We start from the raw sequence: 15,834 nt of genomic DNA on the forward strand, positions 1-15,834 counted from the left end.
GATCCTCTGTTTAAATACCTTTAGCTGATTCACAAAGAAGCTGCGTCCTAAGTTAAAAATACAGCTATAATTATAATTATGTTCTTTTATGAAGATCTCATAAACTTGCATTTAGTAAGGACTGAACTTGCTTTTCTGGTCACGGAGATGGACGTGCACGGCTCTACCCACTCCGACCCGTGGCCCTTGTGAACAACAGCCAACTTCACTGTCTGTGAAGCTCCACGAGGTCAGGGAGCTGCGTTCATCACTGTGGCGTCTATAGCACCTAGAATAGTGCCTGGTGCTGAAACATTTGTTGTGTGTTTTAATAATTAACAAATGGGCATCTGCAAGCGAGAGCAAAACGTGAATAATGTCCCTGCTTTTGGTGGCTCTCCCCTCAAAGGCATCACCCTCAACACAACAGCACTACTGACCCCAGAGGCCCCTGTGTGCAGCACTGACCACCTTGGGCTGATGGTAAAGCCTTTGGCACCTCCCTCATCCCCAAAGACCCAGAGCCCTCCTGATGTCCTGCGTCCCCCGCTCTTGTCTCGCCCACCCCACTCCTCCTCTACAGTAGTTATTAGTCCGGATCCTTTCTTCCAGGACCCAGCTTGTCGGTTTTAAGATCTGCTGTCGTCTCAGAAAATAATCTCTAAAAATAGTTTAATGTTGTATCTTTCTTCTTACTATCCTTGACACCACTCAAAGGAGTAGCTCACGCCAGGTGGGTAGAAAAGGTTAACTTTAGAACAGATGGACCCTTGGTTCCTGCTTCCTACCTCACCGTGATCACCCAGCCACACTCCACTGCTTTCTGTTTCCCCACCTCAGCCCTGCTTTGCTTCCACAGTGGTGTGTTTGCCTGGCCCACAGTGACAGTAAAAGGGGGGCTTCTGAATCTCTGGCCTGGTTAAGACAACGAAAGAGTGTCCCACAGTCATTCGTGTGGGGTGGCAAGACCCAAATGTAATCCGTGCTACCCAGGCACTTTCAGGAGAGGTGACTGCGGGCCTGTCAGATGGGCTGGATCCCTTATATCTGGGTATTGTTTTTCAAACAGGAATCACTTTTGGCATCTGGGGAAGTAAAACTGGGTGGCTAGTCTCTCAAACCAAACTTCCACTTTACCATCCCTGCTGCTGCAAATGCATCCCACCACGCCCCCTGGTGGCAAGAAGCCTGTTTGGTGGTTTCATCCTTTAAACTGAAGTGGAGGGAGGCACAGTTGGTATGGATTTTAGAGGAAAGGGAGTGAGTGTGACAGCCCGGTAGCAACACTGGGAAAAGGAAAAAAGCATTTTGAAGATGTCAAGAAAAGTTTTTTAAAAACGAGGAGGAATGCCATTCAAATATGAATAAAATCTCTCAGGGTTTGGATCTGCTCACAACCACAGACACTGGAGCCAGAGGGCCAGGAGGGGGAGTGGCAGGTAGAGCGACGTTAGGAAGCGAGCAGACGTTCCATCCAACCCAGACGCGTGTTCTGGTTGGCATTTCAGAATGCAGAAAACTGGACGAAGACAAAACAGGGGACCAGCCTTCTAGAGTAAAAGCCACACGACCAACCCAGAGAGTCAGGAAGTGATAACTGGTCTATCAAACATGGAACATGTGGCGAAGAAGCGACCACGAGTTCCCTGATCACACCCGCTTGAAGGGAGGCTTTTGAGAGACACCATACAGCTCCAGCCACCTGCCCACACACCTCTGCACCAGTGAAGCTCCTCGGCCCCAAGCTACCGGTGCCCTTCCCTTCCTCATTCCAGCCCAGAAAATGCTTTTCACAGGGGCACGCCCTCAACAACCCCCTCTTAGGGTGAATTTAGGGACAGATGAAGGCGAGCAGGTGAACTGACAGGGCAGGAGATGGAACCCGCTGGGCAGTCCCTACCAGAGTTAGTTAGAAGCCTAAACAGATCCCAAAGGCCAGAGGCACCGCCTCTGCATTTATTCCCAGCACGTAACACGATCCCCACCTAATGTCTGCAGGTCCAAGAAGTGGGGACACTATCATGAACCCTCTTACAGAGTGAGAGCTTCTGACTTATGGATCACGTGGTGGGAATGATGGCGACAAATCTTTTAAGAACTTGGTCCTGTTTATAATTTAAGTTCTGTGATGACAAAATTATCCCTGGACTCTAACAGCCTCTCTCATTGTGGAGAAAAAGTAACGAATCCTAAGATAGCACTAGGCAGTGGTGAGTGGCCGGGTTACTGCCACCGAATGCGTTTCTGGACGGATGACGGCACACAGGAAGGCGGCACACTCGTGGTCCTTCTTACACGTAATCGCTTCACACAGAACTCACCGCTCACCACTCTCGGCGTCTCCGCTTGCGTGCAGCCGGCCACGTGGACGGCGGGAGTCCCTCACCAACACCGGCGAGGCAACAGATGCAACAAGGCATTCAAAGGATCACAACCCTCCAGCCTTGCGGTCGACCAGCTTGGTTTTAAAGGAGAAGCACAGCACCTTCTCACGCGACATCACGGAGGCCTTCGGTGCTTCACTAAGCATGCAGAGTTTTTTAACTTCTTGACAATCTAGTCTCAGTAAGCAGAAAAAAACAGCATTTGACCGGAGACGGGAGCTTGGGCCAGAGAGGATTATCCAAATTCAAAGAAGACAAAGGAGAAGGTAGGAGCAGAAGACAGGAAAACTGAGTTGGGTGGCCGCCAACAGCTCACGTGGGAGCCACTTCAGGGAGAGCTTCTGCTCAGGGGTGAGCACGGCCTCCACAAGTGTCCCTAATCCTGCCAAGGAAAGTACAACTGCCTGTAATCAGCATGTAGACAGCACAGCTGCGGCAAAGCTGGAAGGATATGTTAAAAGCAGGACCCCCAGGACCCCAGGTTGATGTAATGGCAGGGCTTTCTCTAAAAACTTTTCTTACAAAGTCACACCCCAAGGACAGATATAAGTCTACAATATAGAAAAAACTTAAAAAAGCAAGAAGAGAAATCTAAGTATGCCTGGGAAAAGGACAACTCGGGTTGAGAAATGCACCATCTAGTCTGATAAATCCACTTGATTAAGACACCCGAATTTCCCCCACGGAATTCCAGCCAGACCCCAGAGAATGAGGAAAAGACGACAGAAAGGAACGTAGGTCCTGTTCATCACATTTAAGCAAGCGCTAGGCTGCCTGGAGATACAAAGAACATAACAGGAATGTCAGCTGCAGCAGTCAGGGACTGTAGACAGAATCCCACAGGCTTCAGTATTTCACTATCTTCCCTGAAACCTCACGTCTTTTTTTTTTTTTTTGGTGGGCCTTGTCGGGCGGCATGCGGAAGTTCCCCAACCAGGGATCGAACTCGTGCCCCCTGCATTGGAAGCTCGGAGTCTTAACCACTGGACCGCCAGGGAAGTCCAAAACCTCACCTCTTAATGCTACCTATAGTTGACACTTCAACTAGCAGCACATGGACAACAGGGTTCTGGGGTTTAAAGACCCTGGATGCACGCAGAGTCACCAAGCTTCAGTGGGAGCCTGTCGTGTGCCCAGCACCAGAGCAGGTGCTTGCAAAAAGATTAGCTTATGGATTTTTATCTCAAGTTTTAATTTATTTAGATCCTATAGGGTTTAAAACAAAAACCAAAACCCACTGGAGACATGATTAAGATTTTATGAGGAATCTGCAAGCGCTCAAAGCAGCAGTGGCAAACTGGGAGAAAAAGCAGGAGGCCACGCCTCAGGCTCTTCAGAAGATATGGGGTAACTTCTCAGCAACCTCTTCCTTTACTGCGGTAACTATGACTTCCCCATCAAGGGCACCCACCAGCGGAAACACTATCTTCTCCCAAGATCATGACAAGAAGAGCAACAAGGGGATACTCTGGTATTCTCCAGGAAAAAAGTTCCCAAGATATAAAATGAATTTAACTTTTATTATTAAATAATGTAAAGGGTTCCCTTGGCACCATCCACGTAGATTCTCGCCCTTATGCATAAAACAAGCCACGTTCACTTGCATAGGTAGCGGAGAAAAAAGCTACTGTAGCAAATGCTAAGTGACTGGACTCCCACTCCCAGAGCATCCTCATTCTCTGGCTTTCGCTGGCCCTCCCAGGTCTGCAGGATCCACAAGGCTGCCCCCCAGGGCCCTGCCGCAGGCTGCAGGCACGTCCTTGCACACAGACGACAGCCACGCGCGGTCACCTGGAGGAGCTGCGCTCTTTGCTCACACAGTCGTCCTGGGAGGTGGTGTCCCCGTTTCCCACTGCGCTGCACGTCCTCCTCTTCTTCCTGCGGTGCATCGTCCCCTCGCCTTCAGAGCCGGACTCGCACTGGACACGGGAGGAGAAAAACAGGGGTTCGGTCGGATACAGCCCAGTTCTTCGCTAAACGAACCTCGGCCCTCAGGAGACAGCACGATACTGTCCACGCCTCCCTGAGGCAAAAGGGCCATTTAGGACACAGTCGGGATATCCGTCTCCTCAGACCCCAAGGGTCCCTCCAGTGTTCTCTAACAGAAGGGGTGTTTGTTTGAAATCAAGATCCACCTCTAAGACTGTGTGAGAGCCAGCACTTTGCGATGGCATCGTGGAGTTTCACTGCACAGCACTTAACACTCATAAAACACACGGCCTCCTCCAGAGAGGAGGCAGGATCAGTGGATCACACAGTCATGAGACAGGCATTTCATCTGCTAAAAGCACCGATGCTCTTACCCAGTGTTGTGTTAGCTTAAACAAGGTGACTGAATTTGCTGAGTTTCTAGGCTTATAATTTACTATCCACGGGGGAGATTCCTAACGTGGGCTTTGAGTTTGGAGAACTCTTGGAGGTGGAATCCCGACACCAGTGTCCGCTAGCTGTGTGATCCCGGGTCATTTACAGAATCCCCAGACACTCCTCTCACCTCTAGAGATGATTGTAACGATTCACTAGTACGTGCACAGCTGTAAAATGGGCAAAATTCACCCCACGGCGAGAACGTGGGCAGCTGCAGTTCTTGGAAGAAAGCGAAACACGTTCCCAGCGTCCTCCCTCCCGGGTAGGAGGTGGGAAGGTCACAGTTGGTTTTCAGGGCGACCAGCCCCGGAGGCCTGGGCCGCGAGCATGGACTCACCTCTGAGTCCGAGTCGGACGAGCTGGAGCTGGAGGAGCTGGACGAGTCGCTGGAGCTGTCGGAGGCGATCCCCGTGGACTCCTGCAGGTCGACGGAGTCAGCCAGCACCGCCAACTCAGGGTGCTCCTGCCTCAAGATCCTGAGAGACAAGACCCGGGTCCTCAGTGCTGGGACAGGCGGCGACGCCCACACGCAGTACCCCAGACTCAGAGCTGAGCCCTGTCTCTCCTAGACGCGCCTGTACGGTGCTGAGGACACGCGGATCCACAGGCTGGGGACGAAACCCCCCATGCTGCTCAGGCTTTCCTGAAAGGAAAACTAGCCACACACAACTCGCTACCCGCTGTGCAGACAAGACAGACGTGCTGCTGAGACATGAGGCAAATCTTCCTCGAGTTAGTCTTAGTTTTCCCCTCGGGAGAAACAATCTCTCTCGCTCGTCGTTTTTCCTGAACCTTTCCTAGCTGTTGTTTGTTAACCTCTCCTTTCCACAGCACAGTACTTAACGATGGGAGCTGGGCTTGGTTACATTGGTTTGTAAGAGACAAGAAGTATCAAGCAACAGAGAGGGTCCCCCCTCGCTGGAAGCTGAAGCTGAACGGGACTGTCGGGGCAGCAGGCAGCCCTCCCCTTGGAACCTATTCTGGCGGCCACTGCAGCCAGGGACAAAAGACCTGCTGTTCAGGACGGCCTTCAGCGTGACCAAACGGCAGCACGCGGCGGCCTGCGGGACAGTCAGTGGGCCTCAGATGCCCGAGAGTCTGGGGAGAACAAAGCCACCACCCTTGCTGGCCCTCTCAGCAGGGAGGCTGAGCACTGAACAAGCCAGAATCCCTCTCTTACCCCGAGAGCTGGTCCCTCCAGGTCAGGGTTGGGACACAGTGGCACGGGGTGGCTGGGGGTGGCTTGCACTGCCGCTGCCCGTGCTGTATCTGTTCTGTGGATAAACAGAGGAGCTAAGTCTCCAGGGCAGTCACCTCGCTCACAAGAACTGAAGGTCATAAGTTTAAATGGGAATAATGCTTTGTGGTAAGAAAAAGAAATAACCAAAATAAAACCCAAACAAAACGGCTTCCTTTGCTAGTGCTAGCTTTGGGAAACCAGACCAAACCAAACCAGAAACAAAACAGAAAACGAGGAACAATCCCAATTGTGACCATGTTTTGACCGAGTGGCTTCAATCAAACATGCAGTCTTACCCTGTCACCTCAAGGCTGGCAAATATCCTGAGAACTAGCCCTGACCTTGGACCCACTCTCCTCTCCCCGTGAGGTTCTGCGGCCCCAGCTTTTCCCAGGCCCGTCTAAAATCAGCACATGTTAAGACACCAGTGGACTCTTTCCATTTTATCTCTGGGGTAGAAGTTGGAACAAAGCAAAAATAAGAAAAAAAAAAGGCTCTCACCGATACCATTTCCTCGATAACTTTGGCCTCCCTCTTACCGTCTTGTGCCACACAACAGGGAAGTTGGTGCTGCTGGCAAAATTCTGGGTGATGGCAATGGTGGTGTCAAGGTTGAGGACAACGTGCCACCAGCCTCCTGAAATCCAACAAGTAAACAGTTAAACAGGATTGGTTCTACACGCGATCGCGCCATGACATAAACTTCACATAACAAACAACACAAACTTCAGAACCTGGGGACTCCTGTCCACAAGGGACAACTTTAGAGACACAGGACCCAGAGAGGCAAATGCTCCTCCTGAGGGCAGCGCTCACCAACGACCTGTTTGGGTTAAGTTTTCCTGGAGCGTGGCTGCACCTGTTCGTTTATGGATTGTACGTGGCTGCTTTCCTGCCACTTGGGCGGAGCTGAGCAGTTACAACAGAGACTACCCAGCCTGCAGTGCCTAAAATATCTGTTCTCTGGCCCTTTTACAGAGTAAACGTGTCAAGCCCTGTTAATCCAAAGCTGTGACCAGAACTGTAAAGGGAGCAAGTTCTTCAGTTTCTAGATGGAGGATGCCCATCTTGAACACCCTTACTTCCCACACTCAACCTATCAAAACAAAGTGTAGTTTTCAGGTGTAGGATTTCCTGCCTCTTGGCTCCTAAGTCACTCTTTCCTGACTCAATCCACCCAGTGCTACACTGATCAAAAACCCCATTTATAGAAATTAAGCACAAGTCCCTGAACATATTCAATAAACAAAGACACTAAGTATCTACTAGGAATAAAAATGAATAGGCTCTCTACATACAGGAAGTTTATCAACAGTCATTATACATTCAGGTTACAAGAAACGTGGACAGCAGCCCCCCTGAGCATGTGACCACACAGCAACACATCACGGTCAGAGGCGGGAACCAGTCAGTTCACCCAGAGTCAGCGTGCAGAGGGATTTCTTTGACTCTCCCTATATAGTTGTGTTCCAAAATTACAAATTACTGAATTCAAAGAATGTACTTTCAGTTCATCTGTACCTGGTACAAAGACAGTCTCTCCTGGTTTTTGTAAGATTTCCAGGGGTTTGAATTCGGGTGGCCAGGTTGGAAGCTGTGTCCGGGGATAGATGATATTAAACCAAGTAATAGCTTCATCTTGCTGGTTCCCTCCTTCTTCTCGGGTCACCTTGATGAGTTCCCTGGGGGTGCTGGTAGGGAACAGGCACCAGCGCTTGTGGCCCTGGACTAAGGCATTCCAGGCACTGGTTCCCAGGGGGTCGATGTGAATTCCGGTTCCAGAGCGTGGTGGCCCCATCACAAACCACCTAAAGGATGGAAACATCCAAGATATGAAGTGCAATTTGACCACACGTACACACCACAAAAGAAGCTTTAATTTTACACCAACATGTTATCGTTATTTCAAAGACTACACACATTCTGGTACGCAGAAACGCTGAGGAAATTGTGCATGGACTGACCCCTAACAGAAAAAGGAAAAATCACCAACATGTCTTACTGCTGGACTTGAACTACTAAAACATCCCTTAGAGATCACTGGTTCAACTTTGGTTGCACGTTTGAATCACCTGGGGAGCTTTCAGAAATCCTGATGCCCAGACAGGAGGCCCTGGGCAGACACCAGAAGCCCTCTAAGTAAGTGCCAAGTGCAGCCAAGAGAGAACCACTCACTGTTTTGGAAACAGATTAGCTGACTGAGCTCAGCTGCTCCTGCTGCTGTAGACAAGATTATAACCACACCACTGCCCAGTATTTACCTGTAAGGGGGCCTGCGCTTCTCCCCCGCATACTGGAAAAGGTCATCGGTGAAGAACTTGGGCACCTTGTAGTCTTCCAAAAGTTTCCTTCTTTTGGGGTGTTCCCCATAGCTGCTGTCAAAGATGTAAAGGGGGCTGTCATCTCGGGTGCTCTCCATGTACTCGATGTAGTATTTCATCTTCATCTTCACGGAATAGCCGTCGTTATCCTCACCACACTTGAATTTCTGGTTCCGGTATTTCCTTTTGAGGCGCTCCAGAGTCCATTTCTCCTGCGCGGACCAGCCCTCTTGGGCATTCAGCAGAACCACGGGCTTGTACGGTCTTTCGTAACGTTCCACAAATTCACCCACCGACAACTGTAAGGCGTCTGCCCTTTCCACATTGTCCTGAAGGAATCAGAAAAGACCTATCGCATTAAAGAAAAAAAAAAAAAGTCCGGCGGCAGTTAAGGGTGTCCCCCAAGGCCAATTAGCAATCACATACCCAAGGAGCCAGATTCTATTTCCGGCTCCTCTTAGGGAGGGAAAAGGACCTGCGTGTGTTCGGGCACTGCGCACCGAGCGCCACCGCATCAGGGAAGGGGGGCTTCGCGTCTTCCACTCGTGGCTTTTGACAGCCGGGGTCCCTAGGGCCCCGCCGCCCAAAGGGATGCAGGGGTGACAGGCCTCGTGAAGGGCGTCAGGGGCGTGGGACTCCAGCTGCCTCGGCAGGCGCGTTTGCGGCGCATAGAAGGAGGCCCACCCTGGGATCTGGGCCCCGATGACCTCGACCTCCGCGGGGTGCGGGCGAGCCCATCGTAACTCCAGGGGCCGTGCTGGTCGCGGACCCCGGCCCCGGTAGAGGTGCGTAGCTCCCGGGGATGCCCGTGCCCCGCCCGGCCCGCGATCGCGGCCCGCTCACCGCCACGGCTGCCGGGTTCAGCGAGAAGCTCTCGTAGTAGTTGTGCCGGATCCAGTCCAGCGAGTCCTTCAGCTCCGGCCGCGCACTCCGCTTGGCCTCGCGGATCCGCTTCTTGCTCTTGTGGTTCATCCTGCAGGGTCACCAGCTGGTTCCGCGACGACCCTGGCGCAGCTCGCTTCCTGCCACCAGTGCGTCCCCTCTCCGACCCGGGCGGCGGCGGCGGCACCAAAACGTCCTTCGCTCCAGCCCGGCGCCTTTAAAGTCGCCTTCCAGAAAATTCACTCCCTAACCACCTCCCGAGCCTCGGGTTGGGCCTGCGTCGGCCGTCTTCCCCGCCCGCTACGGCCTCTTGCGATAAGCCATTGGCCTCCGAGCCTCTGGGGTCCGCCCTCACACACGCCAGGTCTCCGCCATGTTGGGAAGGTCAAGACGCTCGAGGCACCACCTTGCTGCGGCCCCGCCTCTCCCGCACCTCCTTGCGGTTCGCGTCACTTCCGGCAGCCAGCAGTTCTTTCGTGGCTGGCTTCCGTCAACCTCAGCGTAGGGGCCTCCTGTCTTCTGTGTCTCGTTGGCCGGGTTTCGGGTCTGTTCTCGCCACGTGGCCATTTCGTCGCCCGAGGGGTGCTTACCCCCTTTTGCCGTCGGGTAGTAGCGACCCGACGTGGCGCTGGGGAGACGGCCCGAGCCGGTCTGAGAGCACTCGAGCGTGCAGCTTGGCAGCCTGGCGACCCGGCGCCCTCCCCTGCTCCCGGCCTGCCCGGGGGCCACCGACTCCCCTCCGACCGAGCGTGGTCTCCGAGGGCATGTGGTCCGGGCCAAGCGTTTTCGGTTCTCGGAGGAGCCGGGCCTGGGAGCTGAGGGGGCCGTGCTGGAGGTCCACGTCCCGCAGGTGCGTGCGGAGGCACCCGCCGGGAAGCGCATTGGGGCTGGAGCGGTTCTCGGCCGACCAGGGGCTATAGGGAGGGGGGTCCGCGGCTTCCCGCCTTAGGCTGGACCACAGAGCGAAACGGTTTGGTACGAAGCCGTTTGGCAGATTAAATGTCCTTCAGTAAGAAATTTGAAGACCCTGCTAGGAAGGAGACCTTTCCATACCTAATATTTCTTGCCAGAAAAGTGGCATTCTTGACACCTAATATTTTTTTGATCTTGTTGAAGGGCTTCTTAATTCAGTTTCTGGGGGCGGGGGGAAGAGATTTCCAACCCTCACTAACCAAATAAAGTTTCTCAGGCTGGCATTGCTTCCTTTCAGCTCATGGCTGACCCCGAACTCTCTCAAGAGCAATTATATTTTATATACCTCCAGTTTTTCAAAGCACTTTCACGTTGCAGTGTTTCATTTTTTTAAACATCTTTGTTGGAGTTTACTTGCTTTACAATGTTGTGTTAGCTTCTGCTGTATAACAAAGTGAATCAGCTATGTGCATACGTATATCCCCATACCCCTCCCTCTTGCGTCTCCCTCCCACCCTCCTTTTCCCTCTCCTCTAGGTGGTCGCAAAGCACAGAGCTGACCTTCGTGTGCTATGCGGCTGCTTACTACTAGCTAGCTATTTTACATTTGGTAGTGTATATATGACAATGCTATTCTCTCACTTCGTCCCAGCTTACCCTTACCCCTCCCCGTGTCCTCAAGTCCATTCTCTACATCTGTGGCTTTATTCCTGTCCTGTCCCTAGGTTCATCAGAACCTTTTTCTTTTTCTTTTTAGATTCCATATATATGTGTTAGCATAAGGTATTTGTTTTTCTCTTTCTGACTTACTTCACTCTGTATGACATACTCTAGGTCCATCCACCTCACTACAGATAACTCCATTTCTTTTTATGGCTGAGTAATATTCCATTGTATATATGTGCCACATCTTTTTTATCCATTCATCTGTCGATGGACACTTAGGTTGCTTCCATGTCCTGGCTATTGTAAGTAGTGCTGCAATGAACATTGTGGTACATAACTTTTTTTTTTTTACATCTTTATTGGAGTATAATTGCTTTACAATGGTGTGTTAGTTTCTGCTTTGTAACAAAGTGAATCAGTTATACATATACCCCCATATATACCCTCTCCCCATATCCTCAAGTACATTCTCTAGTAGGTCTGTGTCTTTGTTCCTGTCTTGCCCCTAGGTTCTTCATGACCTTTTTTCTTTTTTTTTCTTAGATTCCATATATATGTGTTAGCATACGGTATTTGTTTTTCTCTTTCTGACTTACTTCACTCTATATGACAGACTCTAGGTCTATCCACCTCACTACAAATAACTCAATTTCATTTCTTTTTATGGCTGAGTAATATTCCATTGTATATATGTGCCACATCTTCTTTATCCATTTATCTGTTGATGGACACTTAGGTTGATTCCATGTCCTGGCCATTGTAAATAGTGCTGCAATGAACATTGTGGTACGTGACTCTTTTTGAATTATGGTTTTCTCAGGGTATGTATATGCCCAGTAGTGGGATTGCAGGGTCATATGGTAGTGTTCTGTTTTTAGTTTTTTAAGGAACCTCCTTTTTAAGGAACCTCCTTATACTGTTCTCCATGGTGGCTCTATCAATTTACATTCCCACCAAAAGTGCAAGAGGGTTCCCTTTTGTTCATACCCTCTCCAGCATTTATTGTTTGTAGATTTTTTGATTATGGCCATTCTGACCAGTGTGAGGTGATACCTCATTGTAGTTTTGATTTGCATTTCTCTAATGATTAATGATGTTGAGCATCTTTTCATGTGTAACAGCAGCTGGTGGTGTAGGTATTGGCAGTAGCAGTTTAAATGAGAAACAGCTTAAAAGGAGTTGAAGGCTGGAGTGGAACCCATTTCTGGCAGTTTCTAAATGCCTGCACGTTGAAATACCCCTTTGGATTTTTTTTGGCTGCGCCACGCGGTGTATGAGATCTTAGTTCCCCGACCAAGGATCCAACCCGTGCCCCTTGCAGTGGAAATGTGGAGTCTTAACCACTGGACCGCCAGGAAAGCCCTCCCGACCTCCTTTGGATTTCTTCCCAAATTTAGGGAGTGGGTGAAGATAGGCCTTGTGAAAACAGATACACTTTTTTTTTTTTTTTTTAACACCTAAATCTGCATAACTCACTCCTCAGGTCAGAAATCCTTCATTGTACTCCTGGGTAAAATCCACCAGGGCAGGCATTTTAATCATGCCTAGCATATTTTAGGCGCCAGTATTTTTGTTGAGTGTATTGAATGATTAGGTTCAGAACTTCAGTTCCTTCACCTTTGATATTTTTACCTCTTCAGCCTCCTTTCCTACCCCCCCAGGAGGGGCACCCTTTGCTCTAGCAAACAAAGTCTTGCGATTTTGCAGTTTAGCAATCGCTAACTTTGTATACTTACTTTGTACTAGGTAGTTTTCATCGAATCTTCCTAACCTTTCTATGAAGATAGTATTTTGCAGTTGAGGAAACTGAAGCACAGACAGGTTAAATAACTTGAGTGAGGTCACACAGCTAGTAAATTATAGATCTCAAGTTTGAACTCAGGCAGGCTCGTTCCGGAGTCCTGGGCTATGTTACCTTGCCTCCCTAAATACCATGCTCTCATCATTCAGTGCCTCCCCAAAGGCTTTGTAAGTTGCCTACCTTCCTAACTGCAGGATTCAGCTCTAACTCAAACCTCTTCTAGGATGTCATCCTAGAACACCACTGTTCCTCCTTCGCATTACCAGGTTATGCCTGTGCTTAAAATCCTCCAGTTATCTTCTCACTGCACTTAAATAAAAGCAAAGCTTCCCGTGGCCTACAAGACCTCACAAGTCTGGCCTCTGCCTTGCCTCTGACCTGTGCTTGTACTGCGCAGCCCTGCCTCCAGCCTTCAGGCCCACACTGCCAGGGCTCTCTGTGCCCAGTGAGAGGTTTTTCAGTTCCTGCTTCAGGGCCTTTGCCTGAATCATTCTCTCCCCATCTCGAGCAGACCCCTTGTGGTCACTGCCCACTCCCATTTCTCTCACATTACCCTGTTGTATTGTGCTTGTTGCAACCAAAAATATCCACTTGCTTACTTGTTGCTTGTCTCTCCCCAGTAGGAGATAAATATATGTGTATGTAGTTCATATTCCAAGAGAGTTACATCCTCAGCCTATAATAGGCACTAAGCCACTCAGGCCCTGGATAAACTCTTGTTGAGTAAGTGAAGGTATGAAGAATGCCTATCACATGGTATTGCAATTTTATATCCCGACGCTCCCCCCACCATAGGATGCAAACTGGAGAGAGGGAACTGTTGTTTTTGTAATGGATGCCAGTACCAAGCGCTCAGTAATTGCTGTATAAATATTCTTTTTTAAAAAACAAATTTATTTTTGGCCGCATTGGGTCTTCATTGCTGCGCGCGGGCTTTCTCTAGTTGCGGCAAGTGGGGGCTACTCTTTGTTGCAGTGCTCGGGCTTCTCATTGCGGTGACTTCTTGTTGCGGAGCACGGGCTCTAGGCTTGTGGGCTTCAGTAGTTGCAGCACGCAGGCTCAGTAGTTGTGGTGCACAGGCTTAGTTGCTCCACAGCATGTGGGATCTTCCTGGACCAGGGCTCGAACCCGTGTCCCCTGCCCTGGCAGGCGGATTCTTAACCACTGCGCCACCAGGGAAGCCCTGTATAAATATTCTGACTTCCAGCATGAGTTATTTATGGCATACAAAAAAATTCTTTTCAGGTCCTGCATCTTCAATATGGAATGTATGTTTGGCCCTGTGCTGTGGTCCTGGCCCAGTACCTGTGGTTTCACAGAGGATCTCTGCCAGGAAAGGCTGTCTTAGAGGTACAAGTGCCCTTGAGGTTTGCGAAAATCCTAGATTATTTTCCAATTTAAGTCTATATGCTGGTTATTGGGTTTTGTTAGGTATTTTTTAAGTCAGGGATGATCTGGCCAGCTTGTGAGGCAGGTGAGCTAAGAATGTTTTTAGAAGTGTTTAAAAAGAAAGTATGCACCAGAGACCATATGTGGTCCACAAACACTAACATTTACTGTCTAGCCTTTTAGTCTTAAAATGTATCCCATGCTTTCTCACCACTCCATCTGGCTCAACTGCTGAAGGCTTACAGCAGAAATACTATGCTTAAACCCAAAGACTAAATACAGAAGCTTAAGAACATCTCTTAACTTTTGCAAAACCATGTAACTGAAATGAAGGCATTTGGTGCTTACTTCTGGCCCAAAGTAGTGATGATTGTCAGCAATTTGGTAAAGGTCGGGAATCTCTATGCCCATCCTCAAACAGGAAGCGTGTGTTTCAACTGATGCAAATAGTGATATTTATATAGATCACAGACCCTCACAGTTCAAACTCCTGTTTAAGGGTTGTCAGAATCGAGGGCCCTTTAAAATGTTGAAATGGGCTGTAACTCCTTTGACCCAATTAGAACTGCCATGACAAATCTGGAGGAAGCGCCATATAGTAAAGCACTGTTAAATTATGGCATGTTTTATAGATATGGCAAACTATCTTTACACATTGACCAATGCAAGCATGAAATGAGAAATCATTTGCCAAGATCCATTAATTCTTTGCAGTTCTAAGCATAACCTTTAACCTTGTCATTAGATTGGAGCTGGAGTGAGCCTTCCAGGAATTATGGCTGCAAAGTGCGGTGCTGAAGTAATACTGTCAGACAGTTCAGAGCTGCCTCACTGTCTAGAGATCTGTCGGCAAAGCTGCCAAATGAATAACCTGCCTCAGGTGCATGTTGTGGGACTCACATGGGGTCATGTATCTCAGGATCTTCTGGATCTACCACCGCAAGACATTATTCTTGCATCCGATGTGTTCTTTGAACCAGAAGGTAAACTTTTTGCTCTTCTCTGTAGTAAATTTAGTCAGAGATACAATGGAATTAAAGTCTATTAAGAAGTTTCCTCTTCCCAGACTTTGAAGACATTTTAACTACAGTTTACTTTTTGATGCAGAAGAACCCCAAGGTCCAACTGTGGTCTACTTACCAGGTAAGAAGGTAAGCCTGAACAATCCTGCTTTACTCCCAATTTTATTAAAAGTTAACCCAAGCCTTACTAGTCTACTCATTCAGTGTGTAGTTTAAGGATATAATGAGAATATATCTAAAGCAAAACAGGAAAAGCTTGGTTTTTTAAAAATAATTTATTTTTTTCAGTGCTGACTGGTCACTTGAAGCTTTGCTCTACAAGTGGGACATGAAATGTGTCCACATTCCTCTGGAGTCTTTTGGTGCAGACAAAGAAGATATAGCAGAATCTGCCCTTCCAGGAAGACATACTGTTGAAATGCTGGTCATTTCCTTTGCAAAGGACAGTCTCTGAATTATACCTAAAAGCTGTTTTGGGACAATGTCAATACTGATTAGCAACCTGGCAAGCCAACTGTGTGACTCAGACCACTTCAGCTTGAGTACAGTGGATCTGAAGATGGTCAGATTGGTTGACTTTAGATTGTGATGGGTCACATAACCATTACAACAAAAATTAAAACTCCTATAAGAAAAAGAACTTCGATTGTCCCTAAGTCATTAAAATAGGGCATAAATTAGGTTATGAGAAGAGGGCTCAGAACCTTAACAAAGTGCTACCTTAGAACACTGAGGACAGTAGGTACTTAACTGGCATTTCCACTTTATAACTTAGGGGGAAAAATCAACTACTAAACATTTCATTTTAATTCTATACAGTCAGTAACATTCACAAGATAATTGCACAGGTCTTTCAAATAAACGGGGGAAA

The 15,834-nt window shown here is 48.8% G+C and overlaps 2 protein-coding genes across 6 annotated transcripts; one reads left to right on the forward strand and one right to left on the reverse strand.

Annotated features, from left to right (window-relative positions):
• Nucleotides 1-3,707: 3,707 nt before the first annotated feature.
• On the reverse strand, nucleotides 3,708-9,538 carry JMJD6 (jumonji domain containing 6, arginine demethylase and lysine hydroxylase). Of its 3 annotated transcripts, none has more exons than XM_082679490.1 (7): nucleotides 9,135-9,538; nucleotides 8,232-8,620; nucleotides 7,492-7,778; nucleotides 6,510-6,607; nucleotides 5,911-5,999; nucleotides 5,068-5,206; nucleotides 3,708-4,282 (listed from the first exon to the last, which is right to left on the reverse strand). In XM_082679490.1, exons 1-7 carry the CDS (start codon nucleotides 9,261-9,263, stop codon nucleotides 4,151-4,153), a joined length of 1,263 nt encoding a protein of 420 aa, XP_082535616.1. In that variant the 5' UTR covers nucleotides 9,264-9,538; the 3' UTR covers nucleotides 3,708-4,150. The 3 variants fall into 3 exon arrangements, 2 of the variants coding, with proteins under 2 accessions (XP_082535616.1, XP_082535615.1); XR_014298349.1 differs by having other exon boundaries at nucleotides 4,145-4,282; nucleotides 5,911-6,004; nucleotides 6,472-6,607; XM_082679489.1 differs by lacking the exon at nucleotides 5,911-5,999 and having other exon boundaries at nucleotides 6,472-6,607.
• A 125-nt stretch (nucleotides 9,539-9,663) lies between these two features.
• On the forward strand, nucleotides 9,664-15,721 carry METTL23 (methyltransferase 23, arginine; the record flags this gene model as incomplete). Of its 3 annotated transcripts, XM_082678532.1 has the most annotated exons (5): nucleotides 9,664-10,023; nucleotides 13,798-13,902; nucleotides 14,687-14,924; nucleotides 15,008-15,092; nucleotides 15,252-15,721. In XM_082678532.1, the coding sequence occupies 4 exons, from the start codon at nucleotides 13,819-13,821 to the stop codon at nucleotides 15,415-15,417; spliced, it is 573 nt and encodes a 190-aa protein (XP_082534658.1). In that variant the 3' UTR covers nucleotides 15,418-15,721. The 3 variants fall into 3 exon arrangements, with proteins under 3 accessions (XP_082534658.1, XP_082534659.1, XP_082534660.1); XM_082678533.1 differs by lacking the exon at nucleotides 13,798-13,902 and having other exon boundaries at nucleotides 9,963-10,023; XM_082678534.1 differs by lacking the exon at nucleotides 9,664-10,023 and having other exon boundaries at nucleotides 13,814-13,885.
• Nucleotides 15,722-15,834: the final 113 nt, after the last annotated feature.

This window comes from Grampus griseus, assembly GCF_964374135.1.
Source record: "Grampus griseus genome assembly, chromosome: 20".
In the NCBI taxonomy this organism is placed as follows: domain Eukaryota; kingdom Metazoa; phylum Chordata; class Mammalia; order Artiodactyla; family Delphinidae; genus Grampus; species Grampus griseus.

Excerpts from the sequence above, each read along its gene's own strand:
- JMJD6 (XM_082679490.1), bottom strand. The coding sequence starts at position 9,263 with ATGAACCACAAGAGCAAGAAGCGGATCCGCGAGGCCAAGCGGAGTGCG. Across the intron at positions 8,621-9,134 it reads TGAACCCGGCAGCCGTGGCG|GACAATGTGGAAAGGGCAGA; the intron begins GTGAGCGGGCCG and ends TGATTCCTTCAG. Across the intron at positions 6,608-7,491 it reads AGAGACTGTCTTTGTACCAG|GAGGCTGGTGGCACGTTGTC; the intron begins GTACAGATGAAC and ends GTTGGATTTCAG.